General features: G+C 38.9%; 2 protein-coding genes and 1 pseudogene across 2 annotated transcripts; all 3 read right to left on the reverse strand.

The window, feature by feature from the left end:
- Nucleotides 1–248: 248 nt before the first annotated feature.
- Nucleotides 249–1,840, reverse strand: LOC103940042 (annotated as a pseudogene).
- A 2,893-nt stretch (nucleotides 1,841–4,733) lies between these two features.
- LOC125472418 (transcriptional elongation regulator MINIYO-like) lies at nucleotides 4,734–11,922 on the reverse strand. The gene is made up of 10 exons (XM_048573823.1): nucleotides 11,547–11,922; nucleotides 10,512–11,349; nucleotides 10,118–10,212; nucleotides 9,714–9,922; nucleotides 9,419–9,524; nucleotides 9,031–9,291; nucleotides 8,286–8,474; nucleotides 5,861–8,152; nucleotides 5,456–5,665; nucleotides 4,734–5,120 (listed from the first exon to the last, which is right to left on the reverse strand). The coding sequence occupies exons 1-10, from the start codon at nucleotides 11,784–11,786 to the stop codon at nucleotides 4,929–4,931; spliced, it is 4,632 nt and encodes a 1,543-aa protein (XP_048429780.1). The 5' UTR covers nucleotides 11,787–11,922; the 3' UTR covers nucleotides 4,734–4,928.
- Nucleotides 11,923–12,752: 830 nt separating this feature from the next.
- LOC103939476 (rop guanine nucleotide exchange factor 1) lies at nucleotides 12,753–16,406 on the reverse strand. Its single transcript, XM_009349571.3, is given in 6 exon segments — nucleotides 12,753–13,112; nucleotides 13,115–13,511; nucleotides 13,817–14,167; nucleotides 14,844–15,370; nucleotides 15,485–15,601; nucleotides 15,833–16,406. Coding segments are annotated over 6 exon segments (1,689 nt in total). The 5' UTR covers nucleotides 16,107–16,406; the 3' UTR covers nucleotides 12,753–13,089.
- Nucleotides 16,407–19,342: the final 2,936 nt, after the last annotated feature.

Raw genomic sequence — 19,342 nt, forward strand, 5'->3', positions numbered from 1 at the left:
AAGGACATTGAAACACAAAACTTGGTTGCTTAAAAGCATTTTGTTTCCCAACAATATCCTTAATGGCATAGGAAGTTATATATCAGCCACAACACATTTCACTAATCTTATTGCCAACCGTTCAAAGACTAGAAGCAGACTACACAAAGCAAACATGCCTACTGGGATGCTAAGGGCACGTTTTAAAACCATTTCCTTTTTTAATTTTTAAAAAAGTGAAAACTGAACACCAAAACCAAGTCAAATTTTGAAACCTAAAAAAATTTAGCTTTCAGTTTTTGGCTTCCAACTAAAAACGAAATGGTAATCAAACAGCCCTTAAATTCCTAACTTTGTGCGGTCTAAATTTAAGAAAATGCTTGAATACCAAAATATTGGATAGCATGAACATGTGTGATAGTGTGTCCAGTAAAGTCAGCCCCCCCAAGAATATATTCCCATTCCTCCAAGCTCCTTTCTTTGCCTTTCTTAGTGTCGACGATCATCACCACATCTAACATCAATTTCACATTTGCTAGCTTCTTGTCTTCTTTCTCATCTTTTCGTCGATAACGGCATCTATGATTATAACCTTCCCAGTGTCCTTAGGAACAGCTTCCGGACACTTCTTTAGGATACGAATGCAGTTGTCGTCTCCCCAATCATGGAGAACCCCCTAGCGGTCATGGAAATACAATCGATCAGATCACAGCCTTAATCGTTATCTCGTTGAGCAAGAAAACTTATAGCAAGATAATTACGGAGAAATGCTACAAGAACCACACTATATATAGTGAAAGTTCATGAATTAATTAACATATGGTTAATGGTCACAAATGAAAATATAAATGCTTGTCAGCCATTTTTAAAACAAACCTTCGTGATCACAGCATCGGCCTTTGGAACACAGTCAAACATGTCACCTGCTACATTCTCCACGCGATTGCACTCTGGAGAAACAGAGACAACATGCGAAAGATCAAAGTTAATGCCCCGCCAACATCCACTATTGTCTCAAGCCCTTTGCAACTTTTGATCTCCGCAGGCACAACCGCCTTTGCGTCACAAGTCATTGCATCATTGAAAAGCTTGCTGTGATCAGGATTGGTTGTGCCGAAGCTCCATAGGTCCTTGTACTTCCTCAAACGCTGGATTGCTAGTGGCTCCTTGAATTCGGGCACTTAGGCCTAGCAATGGTGCCATCATTACTGGATTACTCCCCATCAAGATCGGTGCTGCCATGCTAATTTCTCCGGATTTTAGTAGCCGGCGAGACCAAGGTGTTTGTGCGTAACCACTGGAGCCTTTTTGGGTTGTGTTTAGGTCTTTGAATATTTTGCGGTGGACTAGTGCCCTCATGAGGCGGTAAAGGTGAGAAGGATCACAACTTAGAGCAGATGAGAGCTCTAAGAGTGTCATGGGGCTTCCATGGCCATCAACTGCTTCAGCTTCCGAGCCCAATGCCACATTTTACCACCGCGATTTCAACAAATGTTTCCACACGTCCACCTTGGCATGTTCCTCTGCCTCTTCCCAAGTCAACTCTCTTTGTTTCTCTTCCATCTTTTTGTGTGTGTTTCTTAGGCTCTAAACTAGCACTATATCTACACACAATTTACGGGAAGGGATTGGAGTTGAAGTTTTGATGAATTACATATGTTGAACATTTATGAAAATGTCCATCACTTTAGTCAAAGATTCAACTACCCAGTTTTCAATAATGTTTGTTTCCTTTTCTGAAAAGTATATCCAGTGAAACCGTTTGCGCGATTGGTTGAAATCCGTATGATGTGCTTGGTGGAAGTATTTAATCCAATAATGTTGGATGAGTAGTAAACTACACATTGGTTAAGCTCTAACATCAAACGCCGGTGCATAACATGCGTTGATCCAATAATTAAACTTCCCGACTTCTACTAAAGAAAAAAGACTAGGCATCCTTGAAAAAGTCTTTTCCGTTGTGAAAGTCTTGCTTTCTTTCTTTCAATTACACTAATCCAACATTTGTTGGATCAATCATTTCAAACAAAAAAGAGTTTGATGTTACAGCTTAAAATTGAGTAGTTTACAACTCATCCAACTTATATAGTGGGGTGGGTGCTCCCTGCTTGACAAGCCTGCTAGGCATACCAAGCAGCTAGCAGGCCCAGCACCCATCGCCTTAGAGATGACAAGCTCGCCACACCCATCACATGTTGTGTGTTGATCTTGGGGCATTCTCGCTCATGGGTGTCGGCGACAGTGGTGCTCCAACACCACCGTCACCGCCAACATGGGTGCGGGGGGAGAAATCTTTGGGTGGATTTTTTTCGACATGCTTGGGAGTGAGAACGATACGTTTTAGCTCAAGCATGAAGATTTTAATGTGACCCCCAAACTCGAGAGAGGGGGTGGGAATTTGTGAGTTGTTTTTCTTCGACATGCTTGTCTGTGGGAATGCAAGTACTTTTGGGGATGCGGGTACTACACATAAGCTTGTCGAAATTAACCTTGGTAGCAGATTTCTTCCCTCGGTTGCCTTTGGAATTGAGTTGGATATTAGCAAGGGGTGGCATTGGATGAACCAATGCATAGGCTTGTCCTAGGCGTGCTTGTAGGTGCACAGCTATGGTGTTCATGGACGTTTGTTTTCTGAAGGATTCACCTAGTCCACTAGCATGTTGAAGATGAGTTTTTGCGGCAGCAATGAAGAAGCTCGTCCCTCTTTTCCTGTTATTGCTATTAGATTTTGGTTATCTCGATAAGATTTTTATTAACCATAGTTCCCAATTAGAAATGATCCCAATTAAGTTTAAGTAAATAGCATAAGATTACTTAGAGGTCTGAAGAAAAAAAAAATTGTTTTAGTTTTATCAATAGTCCTCCAAATTGGTGCAAATATATGCATAAGGAAGAGTTAAGGCACATAGCCATAATGGACGAAGAATCTTTCAGACACTCCTCTATATCACCCTAGAGATAGACTCCTACGCTATAACACATTTTGAGGCATCATGGAACCCAAATGTTAGCATTGGAGGAATATTTTAATTTAACTATGATATGTTATTAGTAGTAGAAGACGAAAAAGTAGAACAATAATGCAATAGAGTGAAAAATATTTCACAATAGCACCATGCAAAGTTACGTACAATAATTCAAGCATCAGATAAAAATGTAAACATCAGTGTAGAATCCGCCATAATAAATGATATAATGAGATAAAAATAAATAAAGAATAAAGTTTGGTCCATTAATAAACATTTCCCACCAAAAATATCTTTATGATTAAAAGTGAATAGCAATAAGAGATTTTATTAAACCTCCGAAAAAAAAAAACTGTTTGGTATTCTACTTGAGTTCAAGGGTTTTAACTCAAAAATTGTTTCTTAATTCTCAACTTAAAAACTTGTTTGGTAAGGATGTTTTGTGAAACTTGAATTAAAAAATAACTCAAAAACTAGCCTAAAATCTGAGAACAACAAAAGTCTGTTTTTCTTGTTTATTTTTTGCTCTTTCTTCCCAACATCTGCAAGACCTTAGGCCATCTCCAACTGAAGGAGGACCAAGAGGCTCTCTTTGACGATATAGCCCTTCAAGAAATTAATATTTTAATGAACAGTGTTGGGCTATTTTTCTTACCATCTCCAACCAGAGGGGCAACATAGGCTAAACATTGCCCTGTGACAAAAAACCATCTACAACCGAGGGAGCCAAAGGGTCATAAGGCCAAACATAATTTATTATTTTAATTGAATTAATATGGTTACTTAAATTAAACTATGTCAATCATTTTTCGAGACGGAATGTCAATAATTTTTGGAGATAGAATCTCAATAATTTTATGTCTCGGATTTCGAGTGACACGTGTCAATATGTGAGTAACTTTGCAGATTTTTTGTCAATAAAGAATCTCAATAATTTTATGTCTTGGATTTCAAGTATCACGTGTCGATGTGTGAGTAACTTTGCAGATTTCTTGTCGATAAGGAATCTCAATAATTTTACGTCTCGGATTTCGAGTGTCACGTGTCGATATGTGAGTAACTTTGCAGATTGCAGATTTCTTGTCGATAAGGAATCTTAATAATTTTACGTCTCAGATTTCGAATGTCACGTGTAAATATGTGAGTAACTTTGCAAATTTCTTGTTGATAAGGAATCTCAATTTTACGTCTTGGATTTCGAGTGCCACGTGTCGATCTGTGAGTAACTCTCCATATTTCTTGTTGATATGTAATCTCAATAATTTTTCGGATAAGATTTTGAGTGCCACGTGTCGAGGTGTAATTGGTTGTGAGAATTTTTTATAGGATTTTTATCTACATGACACTTTTTATCTTCAGCTTCCAATGTTCATAAATAGGATGGATATTGGCCCATAATTCCCACAACCAAGAGGATCCAAATAGGTCAAGGCTCGTGCAAAAATATATGATGGGCCTAATTTGCCTTTGACTTCAAGAAATGGTAATATCTCTTTAAATGAGTATATAAGGCGTCATAAGATGATATGTTCCCACGCCACAAACAAGTACCTACAACAAGATCTTGTTGCGCATCTTAGGGCCAAAAGAAGCATAGAGTAAACGTTTAAGTTTTATGTTGTTAAATGTTTTTTTTTTAATGTTGTTTAAATTTCATGTTGTTTAATGTTGCACCAAGTTCATGATTTTCGTTTCCAAATTCAAGGTGAAAACTGTAGAAACAAGAACTTCAACAATTCTCTTACTGGGAGCCTCTTCTTATTTGGCCAATCCCATGCACAAGCTGGATCGAGCATGTTAAAAAGAATTCCTGTTAATTTTATCATGTACAAAAGTTCAAGGAGTTTAAGTCCAGTCCTTTACAAGTTAGAAAATCGATCAATATATGCAAAAACATGTTTTTGACCTCTCTCTCTCTCTCTCTCTCTCTCACACACACACACACACACACACATAAAAAAAGCATACGAAGTGCAGAATTGCTCATGATAGATTGTTCTTTAAGGATGACTTTAGCTTCTCCACAGCAGCTAAAAGTGAGGAATTTAATTCACAAGTTTCCTTCAGTAACTCGAGCCTCTTCTCAACGTCATCCCCCATAGGCACTCCATCCTTGCGCTCGGTCTCATGCGATATAGATGCCTTGTTATATTGAATAAGGTTCAGCATCATCGCCTGCAATTACATTCCACATTGCATTAGATTTTCTCTCTCAAATGTTGCCTTGTGGAGACTCGGAGACAGCAGCTTTGATATGAATAGTTATTATGGAAATACATATTAGTAGTATCAAAATACGGCACATTCCATAACCTAATCTCAAGGCATATCTTGAGATGGAGTTGTTGTCTGAAGGAACATTCATGTTATACATTCAAAGTGTAAGAAGGCATATCTTGTATGATATACATTTATGTTTCACCCACTTGCTAGACACAACCTAATCTCAAGGCAGACTTACTACAAGATAAACAAGAACAGTTTAACGACTGTAAGAAAAATCTGCATACCTCATGTTGGTGCTTCAGAGAGAAGTCTCGCAAAAGAGACCTTGAAAGCTTATTCCTAAGCAATAGCTTATCACCAGTGTATGAGCTAAAAATGAAAGCCGAAAGGTGATGGATAACCAGTGTATATGCAACTGATCCTCGGCTTGCAGCCCTATCAAGGGCACCAGAAGTCCATGACTTAACGTATGCCTCCAAAATATCCGGATTATCCTGCACAAGCACAAGATTTGATAAATTTTCATCACTTTTGTCATAAAAAGGCCACTAATTTTCATTCGCAATTATTATGATTTCTATCTCACACACAACACACACGCACGCAATACTCAAAACTGAATAACAAATCACTCAAAGCTCATATAAGTACTGAATAGCACAAACAAGTCAGTGACGAGTCAGCCGTACCTCTGCAGGTTCAAGGTACCCCTCTGCATCAGTAAAGCATTTCTCTAGAGGTGGCAGAAGTTCAAGAACACGAGAATTGGTTAGTGTATTCCAGGCAGCAAGGCGCACAGGAGCTTCCACACAACGATGCAAATAAACTGCAACTTGCCGGCCATATATCAAATCACCATAAGATATAGCAGAAAACTGATCCACAAGAGTTTCAATAAATACAGAGTAACTTTCGTGAACCTCTGATTGGAATGCCAGAACCTCCAGGTTGTTTTCATTTCTATGTTCTGGCATTAAGTTAGACAACCTTGACTGATGAAGAAGGTTCCCATAGAGATCTTGTAAAGCTTCAAAAACAACCCTACTCTTCTCCTCCTCAACCACACCCATTCCAACGAGTAAAATCACAGATAGAGAATGCAATTTCCAAACTAACGATACACTTTTAACTGGGGATGGAATGTCAGATGGTAAGAAACTGGACAGTGCTTCAATTCCCAAAAGGAAGAAAAGCCCAGCTTTGGCAACTACAACAAAAGTCCCTTGATCCTGCATGAGATCGTGTAAATTGGAGAATTTCTTAAGACCAGCATGCTTGCTATCACAAAGGGTTGAGATTGGACTGAGAAACCAGGAAATGGGTAGTGGCAGTCTCTGGTGAGCCCACTCTACAACTAAAGAAGTGCAATCTTGAGTGATCAAAGGTGATGTGTCCGATTCCTCGTATATAGTCTCGAGGGAACCTTTACCCTTTTTCAGTGATTTACTATCAGAGGAATTCACGCTATCTTTGAGCTTTTTCTTTATGGATAACCATCTGTCGCCGAAATGAGAAGCTAATGTTTTACTGAAGAGTACATAATCCTCTTCTTTATAATCCCAATCAAACAGTTTCACACCCCCATTTGATGAAAGAAAACGTCGAATATAGAGATCAAGATACTTAAGAACTGAGACATCAAGCAAAATATTTAACACCTTTCTCACATAAATCCTGCCGGTTGGTCCAGCAGTTACACATACTCCTAAAGATGAATTAATTGCCAGCATAGTAAAAGTCATTTCTTCTTCTGTGGGGCTTTCCAAATTGGACACAAGCTTCCAAGTTTCAAGCAAGTCAACGAGAAATCTTGCATCTGCTTGCGACAACAAAACACTACCAGACCAAAATCCTCCACCAGAGGCACCCCAGCCAACTCCCACCCCGGGAGCAGGTCCTCCCCTGCCAAACATCTCAATGGACTGCACAAGGGGCCACTCAGAAGCAACTAACTTCATAAAAGTATTTTGCACACTTCTCAATTCAACCAAAGAACCCTTAAGTATACCGTCCTTGAGTATTTTCTCTTCTCTTGATGAAGGGTAATTTTGGGGAGGTGTTTGGACTCCTGTCCTGGCTAACATTATCAACTTATCAATGCTAACGACAAGCCCCACTAACCCCTGTAAGCAACTTACAGAAGCTAATGATGTTTCGCATTTACCCAGATTTCTCAAATGAGACAGTTTCTCAATGAAAGAGTCACCTCTGCTAGGATCTTTTCCATATTTCGCATCAAGAGTATCTGAACGGCCTATAAACCCATTTTTAATCATTTCAAGTCCAACTTTAGGAACAAACTCTGGAAGCCATGGCACAAGACTACCACTTTCATGTGAGTGGACAGAATCATCCGGGACCACTCTTTCAAGCACTCTGGAAAGCATTTGTACTACAGCTGAATACACCCATAACAAGGAAGTGACTGATAAATCTTGGGAAGCAAGACCACCACGACTTCCATTTTCTCTTTCAAAGAAATTACATATGCTGGGATCACTCTTTAAAACTATCCACTTGAGAGCTATATCAACCATTGGACCAACCTGGCTCCAAGACCAGAACTCAGTTCCATCACCAGAATGCTCAGAGATTTCATTGCTCAGATGCTTCTGTGAGAACAAACTTGGGAGCCTTCTAGCCAAAGCCTCCAGAACAAGGTATCCTTCCGTAGAGATGGACATAAATTCACCAAATACATCATTCTCAATAAGTTTTTCAATTGTAGGTGGGTTCAGCCACAAGCACAAGTTATGGAAAATATCTGAGAAGTATGACACACAATAGCCATGCTGAACAAAAACCTTCCAAAAACGTAGCTGTTCAACCTTCAAAGCCGAAGAAAGTTCACAGTTTTCCTTTCCAGATTTTACCCAGTTGTCAAGGAAGGAAATAGATTGATACAAATGCCATGTCATAGTTTGGAAAGTCCCATTCTTTATAAAAGCAACACAGTTCTTACGATCAGATTGAGCCATCACCTTTTATATACACAAAAATAAGGATAAAAGTATAAGTTTTATCCGGAATTAAATGCAGGCATAATTCCCTTATAACACCAGGAACAAAACGTACTAGACAAGTGGACATAAAAGTTGTACAGAAACTGCTTACCTTTAGAAGTCTAACAGACTTTATTTTTGAAGGCTGGATATCTACACTGTCTTTTTCGATAAATCTGCTGACAATTGTTTCAATAAGCCTTTCACAATTCATGATTGCATTCGCACATTTTGGGGAATGCCTTGCAATTGCAGTAAGTATAGATATTGTGTATTCTTCCAAAGCTGCCGTTGGGTCAGACTGAAACAACATAAAACAATACACTTTAGGAGGAAACTGCAGATCATCTTCAACATAATTTTTTTTTTAGCAGCACCTTACTATATTTGTAACACTACTAATTGTTGATTCATATACCACAAACCCACAATCATATCAATCCAACAATGGGAACTAAGAATATAGCTCAGCCCTCATTACCTTGATAGAAGAATGAGAAAGCAAAGCACTTATTAAAAAGTATGTACGCACACATGACGCACCCATAACCCTGTGTCAAGACTTTAGGGATCCTTCAAGCTAGGTACTTATGAGTTTTCTGATGTGTTACACTCGCGTTTAATGTTAAAGAGGCCGTACAATTTAGTAACATTTAACAACCTCTCTACATTAACTAACAAAAAATTAAAGACATGCAATATGAACGTCAAAGTCCCACTCGGGAGGAAGGAGGTGAGCATCTGAATTTAAATTAGTGTTTGGTTCTCTATATAAATCTTGGGAACCTTGGGTGGTTATCAAATACCTGCACAGCTCTTATAGTTGTCCTGAATGTAAAAACTAAATAAGGACTAACCTCCAGAACATAGCGAAGCCTTGGAAGGATTCCCATCCGCACCAAACCTGCCGCAAAATCTTGTCCAGCAACTACAACATCATCTTGAATGGTGCGTTTCCCTTCAGTTTCATCATCAATAATTTCCTCATCGAGAGCAACAATATTAGAAGGCTTGGCATTGTACTTCCAAAATCCACCACGCAGGAAACCAACATCAATCTCTGGTTTGCTTCTGAATACAGGGGCGGTAAATGTGTCCATATGCAGGGTTGCTATTTTCTGAGGGCAGAATATATTAAGCTTGAATTAACCAAATACCAATAGATCATAAACTTCAGAAAAGTTAAAAAAGAATAAAGAAATATATAACTAGAGTAGTAATAAGAACAGAAAAGGAAAACTCTACCTCCGAAACATCAAAGAAGTTCTCATTCACATCACAGCTTAATATGCGGTGAAGAACTTTGGCACAAGCTAGGACTACATTATTGTGGTTATCATCGAGACATATCCTGCAATAAATTAGAAGTTAAATTGCAACGACATCCAGTAAAAAAAAAAAAATCGAATAATTGTTTGAAATATCAACTAGTACACAAAACAATCCAACAGAAGAATAAGTTTACAAGATGAAGGGGAACAATTTATGTATGGTTGGTTTCACCAAAATTTTGGAACATAAGGATCCAGATATTATTCACCTGAGAGATAAAATAAGCTCAGGTTCTGGGCCAAGTGCATAAGCCCAAATGGCCTCCCAGTCAGCAGATTTATCGACTTCCCAGTCAGCAGATTTATCGACTTTACTAGCATCTTTTCCGATAAACTGATCTTGCGCTTGAATATTATGCAATGCCTTATCAAGCACAGTTGAAAGGAAATGCAAAGCAAGTGTCCGCTGTCCAGGAATCTGAAACCACCAAACAGCATATGGTAAAACAAGATAATGAAATCAGGAAGCAAACTTTACCAGGAGCAACAAGATTTGATACAAAATATAATAAAAGGCCATGGACATCGTATATCATCAAGTTTAGAGAAATTCAAAAGATACATTATCAAAACAGTTGATGTACAATTACAGCAATCAAGAATTTAAACTGACCACACTCCTAGTGAGTGACACTGCTTCTTTGATTGTATAACCAGCAGCACCAGGGTCCCCCTCAGTACGCAGGTAGTCACGCTCAGATAAATTACCTGTAAAATAGGAGAAAATTTTACCTGATACTCTATTAAGGTATTTTTATCGTTTTGAAAGTAATATCATCCAGTGCAGTTGTGTTCCCCATACAAGAAAAAATTTACTGATGCTACAAAATTCTTAGTAAGGGAAACTTTAACTACAGAACTAAAAGTCCCACGCTTTAGAGAATATAAAACAGAAAAAAGTAAAAAGCAAAATTGGAGTAACGAGGAATACATAATCTCTTCAAATATAGAATGAAAAAGAAAATTAGCTTCTGCTAAAAATCATATAAACAAGTATTAAAACTTACTACTCTGAGATATCTGTTGGAAGTCATCTATAATAACAGTCCCATCCAAGGAAAACCTTAAGTCCCGAGCAGCCTGGACTCTATCACTCCAAGCATTCCACAAACTGCCACTGGCTTTGCCTGAATTCTGCTCCAATCTATCCTTTACTGAAGTTCGAGTATTGTTTGAAGTAATTTTTGTAGCCACATGAGACGGACCACTGTGAGAGATAGTAGAAGCTTTTGGTTCATTGCTATCTGAGCTGGGGTCTCTTTGCTTTCTCAATTTCTCTTCACCCCTCCTTTTGAGTACTTGGAGCAATGCAGGGTCCAGTCTGCCCATGATCTCTGCCTGTGCTTCTTCAATCTCATCTGCAGACATCCCTTGTAACCGTGCACAGTTCTCTTCATCAATCTGAGCCTCAAGCGACACAGACCCCCCTTGTTCATTTCGAATATTATCAGGCATGGACTTTCCGTACATGTCCGCTTCAATTTCCATGTCATTGTGACCCAAAACAGATTCTTGTTCAACCTTCAAGTTAACCAACACAGATCCTCGTTCAATCTTCGAGCTACCAAACGCAGATTCTTGTTCATTCTTTCGCCGGGAATGCACTTTACTTGACTCAATTTTTCTATTACTAGCTTCCATTGTTTCCCTAAAAGTTATTGAGCTATTTGCATCAAGCTCCTCCTCTGCCCACTTACTAAAGTCCATATCTTTTTTCTTCTTCCTTTCGACCCGCTTAGCGAAATCCCTAATGTGTTCAAAGTCCATTACATCTTCATCATCCTCCTCATCCCCTTCCCCACCACCCTCCTCACCACCCAATTTACTATTTACCGGACCCCGATGCTGTCAAATCAACCAAAACCAGTCACAAATTCATATACATGTTTACCGTTTTTCCCTAAATTATTAAACTTTCTTTCAATGAAACCCAAAAAAAAATAAAAAATCATAACTGTTCACTCAACTGACCAAATAACAAGTTTTATTTTTATTTTTTACTTCTGACAGTGGTGATCAAAGTATCAAACTTGCAGGCTTACCGGGCCATCGGAGCGGTGGCGAGCGACGGGGAAAGGAAGAACGGTTGGGCGAGGCGGTGGAGTGGGGCCCGACAGGGGCATATCGGAAATACCTTTCTCGACTATGCCGCCGAGTAAGCTCGAAGGAGCATCGCCGCCGTCGCCGGTTTGAAGTGCTTTGGTGCCAAATATGACCTTCGGCTTCCTCGGGCCTGGACCGCTTGCTTTGGTGCTTTGCTTCTCCGCCATGGCCATGAGCATTCACTCTCAACTCTCCGAAAGTAGGGCTAGAACAGAAATTTGGGCGGGCTTAATTTAATATAGTAAGCAGCAAGTCTTGGAGAATGCTAAATTTAGCAATTTTTTTCATATAGGAAGGGAAGAGTCACGGTTATTCACTTTTTTTTTTTTTTTTTTTTTTAACTGATTACGAGGAACTTTCATTTTATTTGTAGCCACAATCAAATAGACTTATCAATCAGCTCGGAATATCGAATACACGAGCTCACACATTTTATTTATTTATTTATTGAAGAAACGTAATATGTACTCTTATTATTACTAGATCACTTGTTGTGATTACTATTTATCAATTTGACTTATTATAGAAAATTTAATTAAACCGAATTTTTAATAAATTTAATACGTCCGAAAATGATTAAAAGAACATAAATGAAGGGTAAAAAACTGAATGACTTCTCTCACAATGTTTGATGAGAAATGAACGAATGACCACAAATTCCTTAATAATGTTCGTCGCCAATAATCGAACAACAAAATAAGAATTTGGTAAAGTGCAACAACGAACAAGGTCAATTTCGATGAACGAGTATTGAACTCGACATAGTAGCTCTTTTTTTTGTTTTCAATTTTAGCTCATTTTAAGCCTCGGTGAATGGGTGGCCGCAGATCAGTTTGATTTGGTTTGACATAAAAATATAACCGAATCAATTAGTATTTAACGGTTTAGTTTGGTTTGGTTCTGTTTTGACTAATATCATTACTAAGACCGAATCAAACTAAACCATTGTTATTCGGTTTTGACTAATATTAACCGAATCAACCCCAACTAGTATTTAATGGTTGAATTTGGTTCGTTTGATTCAAACGAGCCCTAATTCACTATACCGTATACCTCGAAGGAACAGAGATTCAATCAAAACTTCTGCCAAAGGTTTGCAGGCAAAAGATGCCCCCTAGGTCTAGGGCAATCAGGAAAGAAAGGAATGCAAGAATTTTAACTTTCGATATAAAAGATATAGGGGAGGGGTAAATTGAACATTTACTTCACAGTACATGGATAGATTTTTAACTACTTAAGTTACAAGCGCCATGCGGAATGCCGGAAATTTATAACCAACTTTCAACTAAAATTGTCATTTTCCTTCATCTACTACCTGATCAGATTCAAAACTATAGAGAAACAACCTATTTCTATTGCTAATAAAGAATATACAACGTTAGATCTCAACAGCACCCCGGCGTTAGGCTTTAGACCCATCTCTGCAACTTCTTTTTGTAACATGAACCTACTTAACCTTAAACTGACCTAACATTAACTTAGTCAATCCCGTTCAGGAGCATCCCGGTTGTTCTTCTTGAGCTTAGGCTTCCGGCATACGACCACACCCTCTCAAAATCAGATGCGAGTAATCTCTCTGACTTGTCGTCTATTATAACGTTGCGCTTTACACACAGAGGTGTTCTTCCTGGGCTTCCAATAACTGGGGTGGAAGAACAGAAAACCGGTGTTGCAAGTGGAGACGCATAAGGAGTGTGTTGAATGGAGAAGGGGCTTGGTGACATCCGCTTCTGAACAGGAAGGCCACTCAAACCTCCCCTGCTGAAGATAGACACTGATTCCGCAGCAGCACATCGCTTGGTAGCATCGTCAACGAAGAGTACATCATCTATCCTTGCCATTACGTTAAAGGCCAGACTCTCCATAACTCTTGAGTAGCTTTCCAGAATTGACTGCCCCACATCCTGTAAAATCAACAAAGAAAAATCCTTCAGAAACTTCATCCTTCAAAGATTTGTTCTTTTATATATTGAAATTCGGAAGTTACTGCAGTGTGCCGAAACTAGAAAGTAACTAATAACGTGCAATAATTAAGTTGGACGGGAAAAATTTCAAAATCAAGGAATTCAACATATCTGATAAACACAGTTTATAAATTGATGGACGACATACTGGTTCAGGTGATATATATTAAGTAATGTAATGTAGATGGTTATGTGTTTTAACGTAGATGGATAAAGAAAACATGCAAACATGCAGTCAAATGTACCTTGTTATATTGTATTTTGTTCATATCTAGTGAAGTTTGCGGGAGGCCAGGGAAACGATGCCTTAGGCTGTGTAAGAGCGTCTCTGCTCGTTGGGCCAGAAAATGGCTCTTTTCAGTATCGGAAACAAGTCCCTTGACCTTGCCACCCCAGGATGCCCGTTTAGCTTTATGATTATTGTGTTTATTCTGGTCTTTCTGCTTCCAAACATGCACAGCTGCCTCAATTCTATTGGCTATCTCTAGAGTTTGATGTTCTGAGGACAAGTCCAGGCAATCCAGAAGATGCTCTGGTGAAAATTGGTCTGCAGCTATGTAACGATAAATGATATCGCCCAGACAATCTTTCCCCTTCTATCATGAATGAAAAACGAAATGGCGTTAAAAAATTTAAAATCAGCTAAATGAAAACATTATGTAGAATGCGAATGATGAACGGTTATTTCTAATGGTGATATTTGGCATCTATTTACGATCTCACTATATAACACATTTGAGAGATGTTTCAGCACCAGTATCAGCCACAACTAAGCAAACAAGAACAGAACGAGAGTATTATTTTTGTCTGCCATTATGAAAAATACTTTTCCTTTCACTGCTAATGCTATATAATTGTTGCAAAGCTCTACTTCCAAGCTATAAAAAGGACATGAGGACCATTAACACATTTCTAAATCAGTCAAATACAACAGGAAACAGTTGCAGAACAACACAAACGATATGAATAAAGAAAATGAACGACAAACTTTTAAGGGAAGATAACAAAAGATCTCCAACAAGATTTCCGTGTGATTTTATAGAGATAGCTCATCTCATGATTTAGAATGGAACTGAAATATAAGCTTTATCACTCGATATACATGTGACATCTCACTGAGATTAAATCCCATATAGAAAAACAAACTAAAACTCAAATAATATTGACAGGAAACATATAAATATATGAAGAAATCTAATAAAACAGCATTGCTAGTCACTAATATAGTAAGCACACATGTCGAATCCTGGAAAGAGATGTCGAACCCCATACCTTGGGCAACGACTCCATGTACGCTCTTGGGATTTCCATCTCAGCTAGCACACTACTATTAATCGCCATGGCTGCCTTCAATATCTGGTTGCAGCAGTCCCTACACTTCTGCAATTTCTTCCTTGTTTCACAAGACAACCCATTTGGCGGAACTTTAGGATAAGGCAGCCACCACTTCTCTTCTTGCCTAATTGAAGGCCTTCCACCAATAAACCCCTCACCCTCTTTCGAATCCCCCAAAATAATCCCCCTATCAACATAGCAGAACTCTGTCTCACAAAACCCATCTAGCATACTAAGCAGCATTGCGTCAAGCTTCTTAATGGCAGGTAGATTCACATACAAGTCAGAGCGCGGCCGCATTTCCATGACTTCGTATGTCCCCCCACCCGGAAACTGTTGCATCGAAGGCACAAGCTCAACAATTGAATCACTCACACATAACAGCCACTCCATTTCCCGGCGCCACATTGCCTTTCTCTGTGCTTTCAGCGGCTCTAACCTCCATAATTCGCCAAACACGGTCGCTGTCATTCCAATATAGAAAATTGAGTTCCAAAACAGAACATCCACGTAAAATCGAAAACATGCCGATCAACATCGCATAAGAATTTGCACTTTCCAAGAGGAATGTGACTTACCAGAGAGATTGGTGATGGCATTTGAGATAGCAAGGGCAGTGCAGACTCCTTTTCCTCCTCCTGACATGTCTTCTCCAAGCAGAAGCTTGGCAAACCTCTCCTTCATCATCTCAACTTCTGCAATCATAAATAATTTAAATATTTAAAATAAAAAAATAAAAAAGTAAAATTATCTTAGAGAGAACATAATCAAATCTCTACAAAATTTACTCAGCTGCAGAAAAAAATTAATAATTATTTTCATTGATTTATCAGGTTGTGAAAATTACTGGACAAGAATTTTCACTACATTTTTCAGCATTTTCCCCTAAATTCAGAAACAAATTTAAACAAAACAAAATTTAATACCAGACAAATCAGCATTTCGTTTCTCGGGCTTCTCATCCCAAGCCACCACATCCTTTCCTCCGATCACCGGAAGCATCACCGGCGCCTGAAAGAAGAAATTTCCGGCGACCGGAAGCGGTGACGACGTCATGGAGCTCGAAGCCCCCTCTGCATCGAACCTCCGGCACGAGAAGCTGCTACAACTCTCGGACTCGCTCACGTCGGCGCTTAAGCTGTAGCTCCCGCACCGCTCGCTCTGCAGGTCCGAGCCGTCCTCCGACGACACACTCCCCATTGTCGTCCAAAGATCCAAAACGAGCGTCGTCCGTACAAGCTCAGATCTCAGCCTCACATTCGCTGCTGTGAAGCCTACAGCAGGGGATAAGAAAAGCAGAAGCAGCAGCACTCGCGTGGTCGGAAGATTGCTTGCAGAGCAAAGAAACTGAGAAGTGACGGATAAAAAAGTGATTCCAGGTTTTCTCACACCACAAACTCTCCTTCTCTCTCCCTCTCTCTCCCTCTCTAGAAATGCTAGTGTGATGGGATTGTCCACAGTGGGGTTGATGATGAAGGAGATAATGATGAGGGAGAGGTCCCAAAAAGCAAAAGTAGCGCCGTTTGGTCTGCAGAGCTTGGGCACCCGACACGGTCCTTTTTCCACGGGACCCACCCTTTGCGGATTGGGGATTTACTGTGCTCGCGTGACGTGGCGCTTTCGCTGACGTTAAGGGTATGTGATGGGACCTGGTTGGAACGGGGAGGGAATTCAGAAATTTCGCGTGGGAATGATACCAAACGGCGGTTAGAGGTAACTGGAGTGTTATGTTTTATTGTGTGGGGGAGAGTTACGGTGTGGACGTCCGCGGTTTGCTTTCCGTGTGCTCGCATCACTAAGATGACGATTATTATTCTCGTTTGACGACCTCGTTTTCAGTGTACAACTCGTTAATTGCAGTCATTAGTAATTCGTTGTTCTGGGTAATTACTTTATTAACAATTTATTTCCGTGTAATTTATTAGTCTTGACTGATAATTACGAGGTTCTAAATTCTGAACAGACTCACGTTTTGTATTGAATGGTACGATCTAGACCGTTGATTTGTTTTTGTCATACGAGTGAGTCCCAGATGACCATGCCGTAGGGAATCTTCTTGAGCGGCGGACAGGTTTGAGCCGTCTGACATGGTGTAGCCAACAAGGTATTAGATAGGAGTTCGTATGGGTAGTATACAATGTTATATAAAGACCATAATGATACGCTCACTTAAGAGAAGAAATATTTTGGGTTAATCTCAGTTTATTACTTTAAAGTTTTTTGATTTTTAATTTTTAGTACATGAAGTTTTTTTTTATCCTAATTTAGTACCTAAAGTCATAACTTTGGAACACTTTCATACATAAGTTAAATTTTCCATCAGAACTTCTGTTAATTGATGACGTGGCGCCCATGTGAACAATGATTAGACACCACGTGTCAATATAGGGCCACGTGAATATTAAAAAAAAAATTATGGGCATCTTACCTCGCCTCTCCCAACCCCTCCCTCATTCTCCCTCCTTTATTCTCCCTACACCCTACCCTATCCCCTCCTTTTCTGTCATTTCTCTCCTCTGCACCCACTCAACCTTTATACCCTACCCACCCCCAGTGGCAGATCTACAAAGGAACCTGGGAGGTCTTAGGACCCCTCGACGACCCTAAATCGCTGCTAGAAATTTTTCGAGGGTCCTCTCGTACTCAAACACGAGGTATGTGTTGCTGTGCAGGTTGCAGGTCCATGACTCCATATTGTTTTAAAGCCTAGCCCCACATCTTTCCCAAGAGTCCCCTCTTTCCCCACTCATCTGTTTTTCCCCCAATGCCCCCATCTTTCTTATATTCACCTAAATTCCAATGCAACTCCTCGATTTCAAAACCCTAAATTTCTAATCCCACCCCATCCCATATTATAATTACATTACTCCAATAACATATCTCCACTTGTTTCAATTCTCCACACCACCACTATTTGGTTCAAAATTCAAGTAAGTTTTTTGGTATTCTAATCTAATCTTAATTAAATTATATTAGATATTGATGGAGATTTTTAGTCTATTATTGATATGTTTTATGTTTGTATAATCATTTTATCATTGGAATTTAGATGGAAATTTTGTTTATTGGTTAATTGGTATATGTTTTGTGTTTTTGGTTAAATGCGTAGTTTAAAAATAAGAAATATGGAAAGATTTTTTAAGCCAAAGCCAATAGCACCATCCATTTGTTCAGGTCGTTCGAGCTCAAGACAAAATGAGTGTGACATTGATTTTAATAATCTTGAGAGAGACCTGGGAAAAAGAATTTGAATGAAGGACGATCCTTCTAATATTCAAGATGAGGTTCAAAGAGCATATTTGCAAATGAGACCTTGTAGGCCTACAAAGCATAAGTTCTCATACACTTTGCATTCAAAGAAAAAGCAACGATTTGTTGTTTCGTGGTTTGAAGAATGTGATTGGTTGGAGTATAGTATATCTAAAGATATGACATTTTGTCTTCATTGCTATCTCTTTTAAATCAACTTTTTACAATTAGGAAGCAGTGTCTTCACTGGGGTAGGCTTTAAGAAATGGAAGAATGCAAGAGAATGTTTTGACAAACATGTTAGTCCTATTGGTAGTTTCCACAATAAAGCTAGAGAAGCGGATAGTTATCTAATAAACCCAAAGACACATATTGAAGCAATTGTGATCAAACAGCCAGAAGAAGAGTGTATGAAATATCGTCTTTGCTTGAATGCATCAATAGATTGCACTAAGTTCTTGTTGTGACAAGGCCTTCCTTTTCGTGGCAACGATGAAAGTGACACTTCAAATAATAGGGGGAATTATTTAGAGCTCTTGCAATTCCTTATGGATCATGATGAGAAAATAAAGGAAGTTGTGTTGGAAAATGCTCCGAGAAATCTCAAGTTAATAGCTCATTCAATTCAAAAAGATATTATCAATTCATGTGCCTTCGAAACCATTAAGGCTATTATGAAGGAAGTGAAAGAGAGTACATTCTTTTCTATAATGGTAGATGAATCATGTGATATTTCAACAAAGGAGCAAAATGGCGGTGGTTTTGCATTATGTGGACAACAAAGGTCAAGTAATTGAAAGGTTCATGGGAGTTTAACATGTTACCAAAACAACTTCACAACAAGAAAATCTCATGAAAGCTATTGAAAATGATTGTCTTGAAATGGGGCAAGGATTAAATCAAGAAACTAGTCTCAAACGTGCTGGGTATACACGGTGGGATTCACATTATGGTGCTTTGATTAGTTTGATTACAATGTTCTCATCTGTGGTGGATGTGCTTGACATGATTGTTGAAGATTGCTACAATGATAGTGTTGGTGAAGCAAAAATGTTATTAAAAGATTTACAATTTTTGAGTTTGTGCCCCTCCTCTTTTTGACAAAATCCATATTAAGCATCGCAAAAGAAAGATCAAGAGATTGTGAATACAATGGCTTTAGTCAAAGGCATGTAACTACATTGCAT

This window comes from the organism of the source record quoted next, unplaced genomic scaffold (genome assembly GCF_019419815.1).
Source record: "Pyrus x bretschneideri cultivar Hongxiangsu unplaced genomic scaffold, Pyrus_bretschneideri_v1 Contig7, whole genome shotgun sequence".
In the NCBI taxonomy this organism is placed as follows: Eukaryota; Viridiplantae; Streptophyta; class Magnoliopsida; order Rosales; family Rosaceae; genus Pyrus; species Pyrus x bretschneideri.

Coding starts and splice junctions, on each gene's coding strand:
- LOC125472418 (XM_048573823.1), bottom strand. CDS start 11,786: ATGCTCATGGCCATGGCGGAGAAGCAAAGCACCAAAGCAAGCGGTCCA. Junction 8,475..9,030: donor GGCTTCGCTATGTTCTGGAG/GTTAGTCCTTAT, acceptor ATGTTGTTTCAG/TCTGACCCAACGGCAGCTTT. Junction 5,121..5,455: donor CTCTGAAGCACCAACATGAG/GTATGCAGATTT, acceptor ATGTAATTGCAG/GCGATGATGCTGAACCTTAT.